General features: G+C 36.9%; 1 protein-coding gene across 3 annotated transcripts in view; it reads left to right on the plus strand.

Annotated features, from left to right (window-relative positions):
• LSAMP (limbic system associated membrane protein) overlaps window positions 1-14,863 on the plus strand; it is a 631,380-nt gene that overhangs the window by 596,071 nt on the left and 20,446 nt on the right. For 2 of the 3 annotated variants that reach the window (XM_010345960.3, XM_074404330.1), the window contains exon 7: window positions 4,228-4,263. The exons of the other annotated variant lie outside the window; for it this stretch is intronic. In XM_010345960.3, the coding sequence (XP_010344262.1) occupies window positions 4,228-4,263 (36 nt within the window). The remainder of the gene's footprint in view (window positions 1-4,227; window positions 4,264-14,863) is intronic. 3 annotated transcript variants of the gene reach the window in all.

The raw sequence follows: 14,863 nt of genomic DNA on the forward strand, positions 1-14,863 counted from the left end.
TTCATCTTTGTGGGTGTGTCAGCACATTTTCAGCCGTGTCCACCACAGCGATGAGCTGACTTTTCACACAGTGTCAACTTGCGGTCACATGCATGCATACACTTCCCCACTCTCTCTATTCAAATACTGATCTCCATAGGGGTCAGAATCATGGAATGAGAGTGTAAGAATACATTGTACTCACAGCAATTTTTTTCCTGAGCTGGTGGAAGCATTCCTTTCTCATTCATCTAGTTCTCCACACATTCCAGCACTGTTTGTCAAAGATCTACACTACCTCAGTTCATATAACCAAGTAATGCCCTGTATGTGTTTTTCTGCATCCTTGGGCTAAGCATTACCTTATATAACTTTTTGAATGCATTAATGCAATGGCACAATGTATGGGCAAGGATTTGGCTCCCTAGTCTTTGTCAGACAGGTGGATATGCATCACATAGATGAAAACCTGGATTTCGAGTGATGCCAAGTGATGTCTGCATAAGTAACATAACAAACTGTGTTTCCAGACTGATAACTAAAATTCACCCACAAAGGTGATAGGTTTACCTTGTTTTGTGCTCATGTTGAGTTAGATTTAAAACAATGGACATGGAGGAAGAAAAGCTGATAATTGAAATGTTACCACTTCTTATTAAGTGAGTGCAATGTACTCTGCAGTATCTACCATGCTAAATGTTTCACATACATGATCTGATTTTTTAATTATATTTTTGTATCAGAAATGGATCTTGCTATGTTGCCCAGACTAAAGTGCAGTGGCTATTCATAGGCATGATTCCACTGCTGATCAGCATAGGAGTTTTGATCCGCTCTATTTCTGACATATGCCAGTTTGCCAGTTTGCCCCTCCTTAGGCAACCTGCTGGTGTCAGGCTCCTGGGAGGCCACCATTTTAAACGAGTGCAGACACCCAGTCAGCAGAGTACACCACAGCCCAGAACACCTGAGCGATAGCCATTTTTCCGCTTCAGCCTCCTGAGTAGCTGGGACTATAGGCACGCATCACAACAACCCTACTATGTACTTGTGTTTCTCCATTACATAAAAAAGTTAAGTGATTAGTGCAATTAAGTAAGGCTGAGCTTGAGATTTAAATTCAGGTAGTCTATTTCAAGAGTGCAGGCCCTAAATCAACACATCTGCATTTGTGTATGTGGGCATAAATGTTAGGAAATATATCTTGTAAGTTTGGAGGTGAGAAGAATCTATTTTTTTCTCCTTTTTCTCACTCAATGAGGCCTCTCCACTGTCTTTATACTGCTCTATCCCTTCTCACCCAAGAGCACTGCCTCCCACCTCCATTTTCATTAACCCCCAATAGCCTGCTACCGCCAGATTAGTTCAATGATTGGGTTATCTGTGGCATGTTGAAGTTCTCAGTGAATATTCCAGCCTAGTAGTCAGCATTTGGTCTAGGAGAATATTCCCTCACATTAAAGGACAATCCCACTGATTGATTACCTTGTGCTTTAGAGAAATGGGAGGATTATAAAGGTCTTTTAAGGCTTTTGAGTACAAAAGAAGAAAATACAAAAAAAAAAAAAAAAAAACTTCACTGGGCTTTGCTGCATCTGTGTGTAGGTGTGTAGGAGATGCTTTTAATTTTCTTTTTAAACTTTAAAATATAATTAACTTGAAAAGCCATAGTCAACTAAGTTTCAAGTACTACCTAAGTAATCCAGCACTAGAGGGAGTCTTTACAAAGGGGGAGTCTTTATAATCCCCATTTTCTTTAAAAAGCATTTGTTATCTGAAAGGCTTGCTGTTTAAACATACACCACTTGATGATGCTAGTTAAGACTTGGCAAAGCCTAGGCCAGGCACAGTGGGCTCATGCCTGTAATCCCAGCTGAGGCCGAGGTGGGTGGATTTCTTGAGCTCAGGAGTTTGAGACCAGCCTGGGCAACTTGGAGGAACCAAAAATACCAAAAATACCAAAAAAAAAAAAAAAAAAAAAATTACCCAGGCATGGTGGTGTGCACCTGTGGTCCCACCTACTCAGGAGGCTAAAGTGGGAGGGTTGCTTGAGCCTGGGAGGCGGAAGACACCGAGCCACAATCAAACCACTGCACTCTAATCTGATTAAAAGAGTGAAAAGTTGGCAAAGCCTTTTAACCAGCTACTTTTAGATGCCACACAATAAAACAGTTTGAGCAACTATCTACCCGCATGTAGTCTGAAGCACTAGATGCAAACTCCTTAAGTGGGCTGTCTGTGGATACAACTCCCCTCCCCCAACTACTTAACAGATAAGAAATCAAAGCTCAGAATTAAGAGACCTTCCTAAGAGACACAGCATGTAGTCCGAGGGACAACCTTGTAGTCTGTTCCGGAAATCTTCCAGTCAGCTGCTAGGCGTGTTTTCCTCAGGCAGCAGCAGCCAAAGGAGAAACATATGGCACCCAGGGCTCTGCCCTCCCTTGCTTTTGAAAATCAGAAGTTGGAAATTTTCTTTTTCCTCCCAAGTAGTATTTACTTCACTTTACACTCATTCAGGATTCTACAAACCCTAACATAAAATATAAAACAGCAGCAGAATAATGGTCAAAGAATAAGAATACAAACTGGGATGGAGAGGCATCTAAGAAAGACAGGTGAATAGGATGGAATCAAGAGAATGAGAACAGCTAATGGGGTGTGATAGGCCTAAGACAATGATAACAGGGTGGAGCTAAGACAGTAATAACAAGCTGAGAAGCAGCTGAAAGGCACTGAAAGGAGGTGGGTGAGATGGTTAAGCCATATAAATGGTCATGTGGAAATAAGGGCAGAGTGCATTTTCCCAGCTGTGAACAGCATGATGAGAAAACATGAAGCTGAGTCATTTAAACAGTCTGAATAATAATAGTCATAATAAAAATAAAATTCAGTAGAAAGAGTATAATATGGAACAGCAGTCTCCAACTACTACAAAAATGCTAAAAGCAGATTAGCTATTTATTTTCAAAGCTGGAAACTTAATACCAAATAACCAGTGGAGGTTTAAACCATTTTTTGACTTGACACTTGTGTAACTAAGACACAGTTGTACACTGGGCTGCTGTTGACCTGCTCCATCTTAATGGACTTAGGAAACGTTCATATTCAAGTGACAACTTCAGCTAGAGGAAAGCTGACTCTGCAAGGAGACTGAGTTTTCTCAGTGTCCAGATGCATACAGTGCCCAAAGTCCAGGGAAAATCTACTCTTTTCATGCATATGGTACAAGATGGTAGGCTATCAGATTTGAATATGCACATATGCTTTTCTCATTGCAGTTTTGATTTTTGTTGATTTTCATTTCTCATTGGTCTTTATTTAATCAAGCTGCTAGGAGAAACGTAGAAAAGTTTGTGCTAATTATGTTATATTATCGCATAATTTGGGGGTTAGCAAATAACACATTCTCCCTCAATACACCATTCTGTATTTCTGAAAGAGCCTCAGAAGAGGATTTAAACTTTTCTTGAGATAGATGAAGGACACCTTAAATTCTGAACTGTCAGCACATTCTATTTATGGTAGGTAGTTTATGTATGGGACTACAAGATACTTATAAACTAAGACCTCAGTGTTCAAAAAAAAAATCTTGTTATACTCAATAGGATGTATCATCAAGCAAATTTAATTGGTTGATCAAATTTCAGGTGAGACTGTATTATAAAAAGAGGGGGAATTAAGGAATAGACTAAAAATAAAATTCTGCTAAGAAACTTATTACCTTGACTTTACTCCTATATTGGTACCTGAGGGAAAAGTTGCACTAATATTACCCACAGTAAATTTTTCAGATGCTTGGCTAAAGCTGATATGAACTATAGGGCTTAGAGGGAGGAAAGAAGATTGTAGCTGACACACATTCCTCTGTCATGAGCTAAAGCAAGGAGAACCAAGACCAAGATGTATCACCTGAATGTGATCACAACTATAAACACCTTCAACTCCAACTCTCTAAAAGATCTAAAATCTTGGTGGTGGGTTATTTTCAGTAGAATTCTGAATGTAGGGTTACCACCATCTGATGTCCCTTACACTAGCTAAACTTTTTAAAGGCTCTGTATTTTTAATTTTGTTAATATATTTCTTTGATAGTTTAATGTTAATAGGAAGTACAGATGAATGTTTTATGAGAGATATGATCCTGTAAGCATGGAAATTCATCTGTTGTATAATTGTTTGAATAAGTAAACATAAGAAGATATGTATTTAAATTCTCCATGATGATTACTATTTTTTCCCCTTTAGAACGTGTTTTACCCACAATCCCCCACCCCATTCAAGGTCAGTATGATTTTTATCACTGTAGCTCTCTTCCTGGGTCATTCTCCATCATCTATAACATGCAAAACACACAAAGGGAGAAAAACACATTCATAAAATTCACATACAATATAAATCATTTTTTCCCTTAAACCTTTTAATAAAAGTCAATTAGTTGCTTCCAACATCAGTTGAATAGGCATGGAATAAGACTAGCATCCTACTCATCTTCAAATTGGTCAGTAGATGTGAAGGCAATACTAAACCCAGCAAGCAATTTTTTTCTACAGTCAGTATGTATTACAAGTAACTAGGAACTCACATATTTGGGACACAGCCAGTTAAATTCTCTAGCCACAGATATACAAATTTTTGACTGACCACCCTCACAGTTGGAAGTTTATACAATCTGAATCTGAAGGGTATTACCTGTAAAAATTAATGTATATACTGCTAAAGGTTAATCAATGCAACCAGATTATAACAAAGACATTATTTTCTCTTAAAATCTTGGCCAATTCATGGGTATTTTTCTTTCCTTTTAAATATGCCTATCTTAGAAAACATAAATGAAAAAACAGTATAATCATTCTGAATTCCTTTTCATAAACTTTATATGCACTCAAATTAAATTTTGCCTCCTACATCATATTTAGATGCAAGCTGCAGCCACAACTTTCTAGCTTAAGGCTATTTAAAGGGAAATTGGCAAATAAAATTAAAACAATATAAAAAATCCGAAATGAAACCAACCTACCATTGAAATTAAATTCCAGAAAAGTGATTTGCAAATAGCACTCAAAGACCTGAGAAAAAATGGAAACTAGGCCATGCGGGGCCTAGCGTGGAAAAAATAAATCCAATTAAACAAGATTATCATACACACTATAAAGGAAATGTGCTCAGAATTAAAGGTAGAAAGCTGCTGTTTTATAAGTTTGAAGACAAATCATGTTTCATTAACATTTGTCCAAACTATAAATTCACGCAACCTTGTGTGTAGATATTCAGTGTCAATAATGCAATGTTTCACATGTATATGCATTCACATATGCAAATGTATTTTAATTATTTTGGAACTAAGGATTGCAAGATTTCAAGGATCAACTAGACAACTTAATAAAAGAGTTGTCAAATTTCAAAAAGAGGACAAACTATTTTTAGTATGAAAGCTTAGAAGAACTGTGTTTAATAATAATAATAAAAACTTCCCTAAAACAATGAAATCTGTTTCTATTCCCAGCCACTAAAAATAAGACTGTTAAAATGTGCCTGTTTTTTAAACTTGACATGATACTTACTGTTCATGGAAAATATCCCATTTTGAATTCTTGACATGCCACAATTATTTTAACACATTTATGTTCTAGCGTTGCTGCAGAGATTGACACCATTTTATCATGTTGCCATCTTGCAAATATCTTGATATGAAAAACACACACATAAGCATTTGTAGCACTGGATAGCATTTTCAGAGAGGTCATGCCCCATCTGAGATGAGCTTTGTACAGTATCACTGTGATTCTAGGTATCCTTTGTGAGAGCAGTTCTGTAGCCACCAACTCAAATATTTATCTGATCACGCATTATGATATATGTAACTTTGAATAAAGTGAAGCCAGACACTGTTCACAAAGGATAGCTGTTCAGATACTGAAAAACAGTCTGGACTAGGGATGGAGCACGAGGGGTTTTGCTGAACTTTATATTTCCCACAAACTCAACTGTTGATTGGAGAATGACCCTAGTTTGATTTTACATTGTAGGTAGACTGTAGTTAGCTTTCTTAGATCCAATAGTTTTTAGAGAATATAGTTTATCTTATACTAATGCTTTGGTCTTCTGCTAGTGGAAATTGAAAAGCTGTTCATTAAGACGTGGGATGGCTGGTGTAAGAGTCTGCTATACAAAGATAGTCCCCTCTTAAGTTGTCTGTTTTTTACAAGGACTTTAACTTCCTTGAGATGGATTCACTTTTCTTCTCCTCTTTCCAATCCAGGGTAACCCAAGAGAAATGCAGCTTCCCATTGGAAAAAAAAAAACACTAACAATAGGATGCTTAACCCTTTTTATGGTGCCAATTAAGTATCCAATATCTATGAAAAGCATGCCTCACTGTGATCATAGCTATAAGGCAAGGCATCTTCATTTAATTGAATATCAAATATTGTCATCATCTTTGTGAACTCTTAAATTTCATTCCTAAAATATCAATTGTCTCTTAGAAGTTGGTTGATGTCAAATGGCCTAAAGATTTTAAGGCAATTAATTTCCTTAAGGTGTTTTGAAAGTGGGTGTTTGAAAAGTCACAAAGATTTTTTTCTGTCCTCCCATTATAAAAAGGAGAACTTTCTTCCCTAATTTCCAGCCTCACAAAGATCTGTGTTTCATTTCAGCTGCTTTATTGTTCATATCTCTCATTGGCGGATCTTCCCCCTCCTATCCCCACTCTACATGGCTCATCAAGCTGACTGGGGACGCACAGCAGAGTCACAGCAGGAATGCAGTCCTAAACCCTTTCAAGCTGTGATTAAACAAAAACAAGGCTCAATAAATCAAATGCATTTCCCTTGGGTTTCCTTCATCATATTGCTTGATTTTCTGCAGTGATAATAATAATGCTGGAATTCCACCAACGGATAATTTATATTGGCTGTGGCCAATCAGAAATTTTCATATGTCCTTCCCCCTCTGCCAAAAAACAAAACAAAATATAAAACCAGTTTGCTTCCCTGCTCCTTAGTTTAAAAGATATAAATAAAATAGTGTTCCATCCTTGATCTGTTTCTGATAGGTGTTTTCTTCCATTAATTTTAATTTAGCTTTATTTATTCTAAAATGAGTCCTGAATTGCATAAATTTGCATAAATACCTCCGACTATATTGCTGCAGAAAATCCACTGAATTGCAAAATAAGGAAAGAGTCAGCTCTCAATGTCTGGGGGAACTTTTCTCACTTTGTGAGGTTGACATTGTTTCCTGAGGTTTCTGGGTACTGAGCAATGATATTTCTCCCCATCAGTGTACTCATCCCTAGCTCTTCTGCGTAATGGAAGTGCACCCAGAGACACTCTCACATTGATGACTGTAGGTTCAGAATGAAGTGCTGAAATCAGCCTCAGAAAATTAAAATGAAGTGAAACAAGGGACAAGGACAAGGGCAAACAACCGTTTTGTTTATGTAACTCTCAAGCGAAAAATTCCCTTGAGTATGGGGCTCTCTGGACTCAATCAGCCTATCCCTTTCTGATCGCTGCCACTCTGAAACAAAACAAAACAAATCCTGGAATGTGTCTCACTTGTTTGCCTCCCATCTGATTATTTATCCCAAGTGAACAGCCTTTCCATTCACTAACCCCATGTGGCAAGTGGGTTTGGGAAATGTTGAGATTATCTTCCAGGTTCAGGCATGGCACTGGGTTTGTTCACAGCTGCTTGCCATTCCATCCCTGTTTTTCCATTGATAAAATGCATTGCACATGGCTGGGTTTGCATAATTAATACAGCTGTCCAAAGCTTTTTCAGAAAACAAAACAAACCACCCCCTCCCAAAATTAAAGTTTAAAAAGAAATTAAAATCCAAACCACAAACAAGCCAGGCTTGCAGAAATCTGAAGTCGGCCTGGCATGTTTTCTCCCAAAGGGAGACTGATATTCTTACAGGCAGGCCTGGCCTCAGAGCAGCCAGATTCTATCTACAGTCAGAGGAGTGGATATATCCGCCCTCACCTGGCACTCCCAGGAATAGGTTTTTAAATCAGATTCCAAAAGGATGAGAGGTCAAATGGGAGAAAAATTTTGAACATATCTCATGTTGTGAAGAATACTGAATAGTTTCTAGCTTCATTTATTTTCTGTAGAATACTATCCTTAGTATTATTAAGAAAAAGCTTCTTTTCACCTCCTTAATACAACAGTATTTTGCTTTGTCTAATAATGGTAATAATATGAATAATAACAATAGCTAACATACATAATAGGCTTCTCGTGTACCATTAGAGTTTTAAGGGCTTTTGCCTGCATTAACTCAATCCCCACAACCCTAAGAAAGAGACATGCACCTTTCTCTCACACTTTTTAATGATGAAATGACATCTAAATTTCAACCTACCCCTGTTACACCCAGGCACATATATAAATCTGTAGAATAATAATAATCACCCTTATGTATACATTCATGTTCATTAGATATACATCTTTCCAGTGAATTTTAAATTTTCATCTAATTAATTTTATATGTTACAGTGCTTATAACACTCAGTTACTTTATGTCCTTACATTTTTACAGAATCTATTTTCAAATATGCTTAATACAGTGAGATGTATGCCCAACTCACACAGATTTATATGAAAGCATTCATCTTTTAAAAACATGAGCAGAGCTATCTGGCATCAGCACATCTAATTTCACACACTTATTCAAGCTGATTTACATACACACCTCTATTAATCATGGATAATTACTAGCATTGTTCCTGTAATTCAGTTTTTCCAACTGTGAAATGGGAAAGAAAATATATTTTTCATGCCTACAAACTCAAAGTGGTATTTTAAATAACACACAAAAGAGAGCTTCAAGTTCCTAGAAAGAAGGTATATTGAATTTTTAAAATCATATTCAAATACAAATGTGTCTTATAATTTTTAAAAGCACTGATATTTACAGGTATACTCACATCATATTACATGGACATTAGTTAGATGTAAGTTCAGTGTGCTTTTACTACATTTTGATGTATTATGGATTCTAAGGATGTCTGAAATCCCCACACTGCTAAAAAGTTTTAATATAGAAGCATCCTAAGGCCAAATAAAAAATAGTTTTCATTATTTTCTTACCAATATCATAATATTACATTTAAGAAGAGCTGCAAAATTGCACAGTTCCTTGTTGTGTGGCATACACATACACACTCACACACTCACACACTTTCAGTGGATGCCCATCATACACACTACCACATGACTACCAGGCCATCAGCCTAAAGAACCTGCACCTTTTGCTGGTCAAGGATATAAGGTATGTCCTAGGAAGGATTTCACTTTTTAAATACGTCTCTCCTTCCTACTGGCTGGCAGAAACAAGGATTTTGTTTCTACGGATAGAATTTAGGCAGCCAGGTCAGCACCAATTTAAAGCAAAATCATTGGCTCTGATTAATATACATGAAAATTATTGAGTTGACCTTCATACATAATTCCCTGGCTCCTTTATGGGAACAATAGTCTGATTTCCTTATGCTTTTCTTTAGTGGCTAGAGAATCAAGTGAGATAATTGTACCAATATTTAATGTGGAATCAATAGTTCACTCGTCAATCCAGTGATTTTGACGCAGTGTAATAGGTGAGATTTTCTCCCCATTTCCGTGTCTTATCTCTCCCCACCTCTTTTCCTCCTACTCTGTTTCCTGAAATATTATTCTCTCTCCTGCTAAAAGTTGCTAGCAAGAATAAATCCAAAATTCATTCATACCATTATTTAAATGTTCAACAAGGGGTTGGAAGTGTTATTTCTCTCAAGATTCACATTTAGCTTCGAGCTAAATAACTAAAAATCCTACAGAGTCAATTTAAAGAGGAGAATGTTCAGTCCTGGAACTCCTTTCTAATGCCTCTTCCTGTTTTTTGAGTCTGGATTTGCCTACACCAGTCAGCCTTTGCTGGTGATCACCCTGTTCTGAATGCCTCTCTGTGCTATTTAGATGTCTAGAGCCAGCAGGGATTTGAAAATGAATATTTTTTAATTAAAAAAAAAATCCAAGCTTCCACTAAATTTTAATTTGATGGAAATATTGCTCTTCTATGAGCTTTATGGAAAAAAAAATCTTTCAAAGTAACAATTACATTTGGGGATTAGGTTTAAGTAATTGGCAGTCGTGTCTTTTTAATTAAAAGGACTAAAGCTGCCTAAGAACAGCTCAATGAGATTTGCAGCAGAAAATGTTGGCATGCTGCCCCAAAGGGTGAGAAGACCCGGATCTTGATGGACAGAAAACGGACACAGTCTCTTGTGGCCATTAGAGTTAACGGCAGCACAGCTTGCTTTCGAGGCTGCCTCACGTGCCAGTTAACATGAGCATAGCAGGCAACTGTGAGGAACACTGCTGTGTGTAGACAGGAAGGAAGTCCTTCCTTTGGGAACTTAGTTCCGGGTTCAGAGACTGTATGGAGCTAGAGTCCTTCTTAAAAACTGGTAGTACATGAAGGAAGAAAACAACAACAACAAAATTCTTCCAAGGATTAAATCATCAAGATACTCCCAGCCCCTGAAAAATGTCTTATCATAGCCCAAAAAGTATAAACAAACCTTAATTTTAATCTGTCCCTTGGCTCCCTTCTCCACATTTTCCTCCATATTCACCATGCATTAAATATGTGTGTTCTCTTTGACATCTTTCAAACAAAACCAAAGCAAAGGTTTTGATAGTATTGGCATTCACTTCTAAACACTGGTTACTACTCATGCTAGTACCACCAAGCCATTATCCCATCTGGAGGAAGCATTGACTTCTGAAGAGGCAAGATATAAATTAAGGTTAGTAACAATTTCCCTTATACAGTCACTCCAGCCTCATGATATTCTCTCATCATCATAACTTATTTGTACATATGAAACTAAACAATCATGGGGAAAAAACATCAGTGTAAGAGATTCCACCTTACACCTCCCCTTGTATACTGCTGTGAAGAAACACACCTGCCAAGTAAGAACACAGCGTGGCATAATGAGTTTGGAATTCCAATTTAAGGTGTTCCTATGTACTGAGATGTATGATGGGAGTAGGCAGACTACTCACTAGGACTCCACAGAAAATGTCAGCTTATATCCACCACAGATCAGTGGGGGAGAGACCTTACAAGTCATTTATCATGCTTCCTAATTGGACCCTAGGGAGCCAAGCAGTGCCATAGTTTACTATACAGTTTCACTTATCACTGTGCTGATTATAAAGGAAAATGCTTCCCACATCTCTGTAACACATACATAAGATCAGCACCCAGACATTACCACTAACATAGTATCTTTACTATCAATCAAAGCTAATAGTTCATTCTACTTTTTACCTGCCCCATACTAGCAAAAAAGATTCTGACTTATGCACCCACCTTCTAAACCTCGTAATGCCAGTATGACTTTTTTAACTGCCTAAAAAACCTAAAAAAAAAATTTGGAAGCAATAGTAGCATCCTGTAGGGAAAAAAAAAAAAAAGCAGTAGAAGGTAGCCATGCCTTTGCAGAGTGTCCCTTCTTTTTACTATCCCATGCTCTTTAGCTCACACAGCAGCAAGCATTCCCAGCCATGTTTCACATTGGAAACTTGCTTGGCCATTCTACAATGGTTTTTCAACTATATGTGTAGGTTTTGTATGACTTGGTAGCTGGAGATGTTTGGAGAGCAGAAATAGCTAGAAACAAAACAAACCAAGCAGTAACCTGCACTTCTCTGTTGCATTGCAAGCTAGAGTAACTTGGGAAATTTGTTTCATTTTTCTCCCTTGAAGTTCTGGAACACAGGTAAGTTTATCACTGGCAGCTGTTAAGTACAGCGGTGCTAAAAAAAAAAAAAAAAAAAAAAAAAAAGAAAGAAAGAAAAGAAAAAAAAGAAACCATGATCCCATTCATTGGAGGCTGGTCTTCCATTGGGGGATCAACCTTCCCATTCTAACTCGTAAATAGTATGATTTTTTTGTTCTGTATTTAGATGTACTCTCCACTTGCTCTTGCCTTTGCTTTGTAGACTTTCTTTTAGAGGTCACGTTTTCTTTTCATTATGATTTCCAATCACTAGGAACACAAGAAAGAGGCTTAACTCTTGATAGGCAGTTAAAACTCTTTTCTTTTTTTATTTTTTGGCACAGGTTAAGTTAATTTGACATGCACAATATCTCGATGACACCATTCATTTACTCAAAGAAATATTATCTTAGTATGTGCTCTGAACTGGGTTTTAGGGATGACAAAGGAGACTGAAGCAGGTACAGCCTCCGCACTGAGAGTTTATAGATCAAATGGAGACGTACTTAATGAACTAAGCAGCCACAGTAAACTTTAAGTCCACATAAAGATAACCGTGAGGGGTTTGGGGAGAACAAGGCACATTAGCCAGTCCGGGCTGGCTGGGGAAGCCTTCCAGGTCAAAGGGAAGTTTAAAAGACAGAAAGAGAAGAAGAGGGGAAAGAGAAGAACAACCCGGAACCTGCCTAGAATCCAGAAGATCTAGACTCCAGAAAGAACTTAACTGACAGGGATTCACTATAAAGCCAATTTAAATCTAGAAAAATATTTTTTTCCTAATCGTTTATCCTCCTTTGTACTTGGCCTGTTTACAAAAAGAAACATATTAAACCAGAGGACTTAAAGGTGAGGAATTTCTATAATTAACAATAATGTATTGTACAATTCAGAATAGCTAGAATACTTCTAATATTCCTAGCATAAAGGAAATATAAATATTTAATGTGATGGATATCCAAATTACCCTGATTTTGATCTTTGCATCTCATATGGATATAAGTTTAAAAAATGAAGATGATTTCTAGAAAAATAAAATAAATAAAAATAAAGGTTAGAGATTGGGCATTTTCACCTATATTACACTCAGGACCACGAAGAGCACTTGTTGGCTTAATTGTATAGACACACATTAATACTGTGTGCTGTGTGGTAGTTAGCAGCATTTAGGTTTAGTTTTCTGGAGGTTACTGAGTGCCTGTTATCTAGCAGAATGTCTAGAGAAAACTTGCAGCCTTTCAGTAAGGAGGTTAGATGGTAGGTTTTTATTTTAGTTGTAGAAATAGGTTGTAAGGAGCCATTGATGTTTTCAGAAAGTTACACAAGAACCTGGCTATAATGCTATATTTGGAGTCAGTGACATGGCAGGAGTTACAGATAAACCAGACTTGTTATTGAAGCATTCTGGAACTCCAAGGAATAATGTTGCTGGAAATGGTCCAAAGCAGAACTGCATTTACCAAGTTCTGCACTGTGCTGGTTAGTGCAACAGAGGTAGGTCTAAGGGTGACTTGGAGCATACCAACATTTTTTAATCCCTTATCTCCTTACTTCCAGGAGCTTTAAAATCCTGGGAAATCTCACAAATTCGCTTGTTATCTTTGCATTCAAATTCCGCAGGCCAGTTACCTCGTTTCATGGTATTTGAATGGTTTTGATTTTAAAACATGCAAAATGAAAATGCACATTACATTGAGTAAAGATGGTCTTGCATGCCTTAGGATTTTGAATTTAAAATGTATTCTAAAATGGATCGGAAATTCACAATTTGGGGCTGGAAAATAGAAAGTGATGAGTAAGACCAGAAAGGATGTAAATCTCTAGAGACCTATCCAAATCTGTGTTTTTAATCTTTCTTACCAAGTCAGATAAATGAAAGTACAAAAGGCTTTAGAGTATACATAAAATTTATGTTTTTAAACACAGATGTGACATATATAATCTATTTTATGTTTTGACAACTAAGTAGAATCAACAACTAAGTAGATTTAGGGCTGGAAGATAGTTCTCTATTAAATGAGTTGGCTGGTCCCTTAATTACAATAAAGGTTAAAGGCCAGGTTACACCCATAGACAAGTACCAAGATGCATTTTAGGCACAAGGACAGAGAAATCTGTTTCTTCCTTAAGACAGAAACTGCATGTCTAGTCCTGAGTACCTTACTGACAGCTGAGCCAAATAAATTTACTTCTGGGATGCATCTAATCTTAAACATATTTTTAGGTGGCATAGCCCAGAGAAACCCTTTTATTGAACTTAGCCTCTTTGTCATTCTTGACGATTTCAATTCAGTGATTATTAAAAATTAAACCTCTCAGGCTAAATAAGAAACTCTCAAAATATAAGAAAGCTGACTTGGTGCAAAAGACTTAATAAAGTATTTTCTTTATGTTGAGAGTATTTAGTGAGACTGCCCTTTCTGTAACAATCCATATCGCCACTGAGCAGAGCCCATAGCGGTGAAAGTCAAATCATACACCTATACTTACTTTATAGGACAATTATCCAGTACATCAAGCCTCTGGTCAGTAGGACCTCATCAACCTGCATGGTGACATTTTTTTATTGCATTGCCATTTCACGCTGTTAAGACCATATTGCTTTGGAAATTAGCACTCCCCATCTTAGCTTCTCTTTTGCTTTACTAGATGATATTTCTAACTAATAAAAATGAGGGAAAAAATTATTCTCCTTCTAATGTTGTCAACCCAATGCCAAATAATCAGAAAGTGATCATTTTCTTTTCTCCACATTTAAAGGTATCTTTTAAGATGCATTGATTTGTTTTTATCAATAGTTTTCCATTACGATAATAAATGTTAACGCTTCTCATTACAGAAGAATTTGAAAATATATGAAATTATAAAGAAGAAAATAAAGATCATATGTAATTCCTCTCCTCAGAGAGAATACCATTAATGCAATATAAACAAGTGTTTTGTCTGAAGAATGTTTGAGCTGCCAGTGTACTATAGAATGTTCAAGTTTAAAATCTAAAATGTCTTCTATTTCCCATGGTCTCAGAAGCTGGGCATGTTTCTGTTACTCACTCAATGTTATAGCAGAGGCAGGCCCAGAAGCCCCTCTCCTACCTGGACCAGGGTGC

Source organism: Saimiri boliviensis, chromosome 8 (assembly GCF_048565385.1).
Source record: "Saimiri boliviensis isolate mSaiBol1 chromosome 8, mSaiBol1.pri, whole genome shotgun sequence".
Taxonomy (NCBI): Eukaryota; Metazoa; Chordata; class Mammalia; order Primates; family Cebidae; genus Saimiri; species Saimiri boliviensis.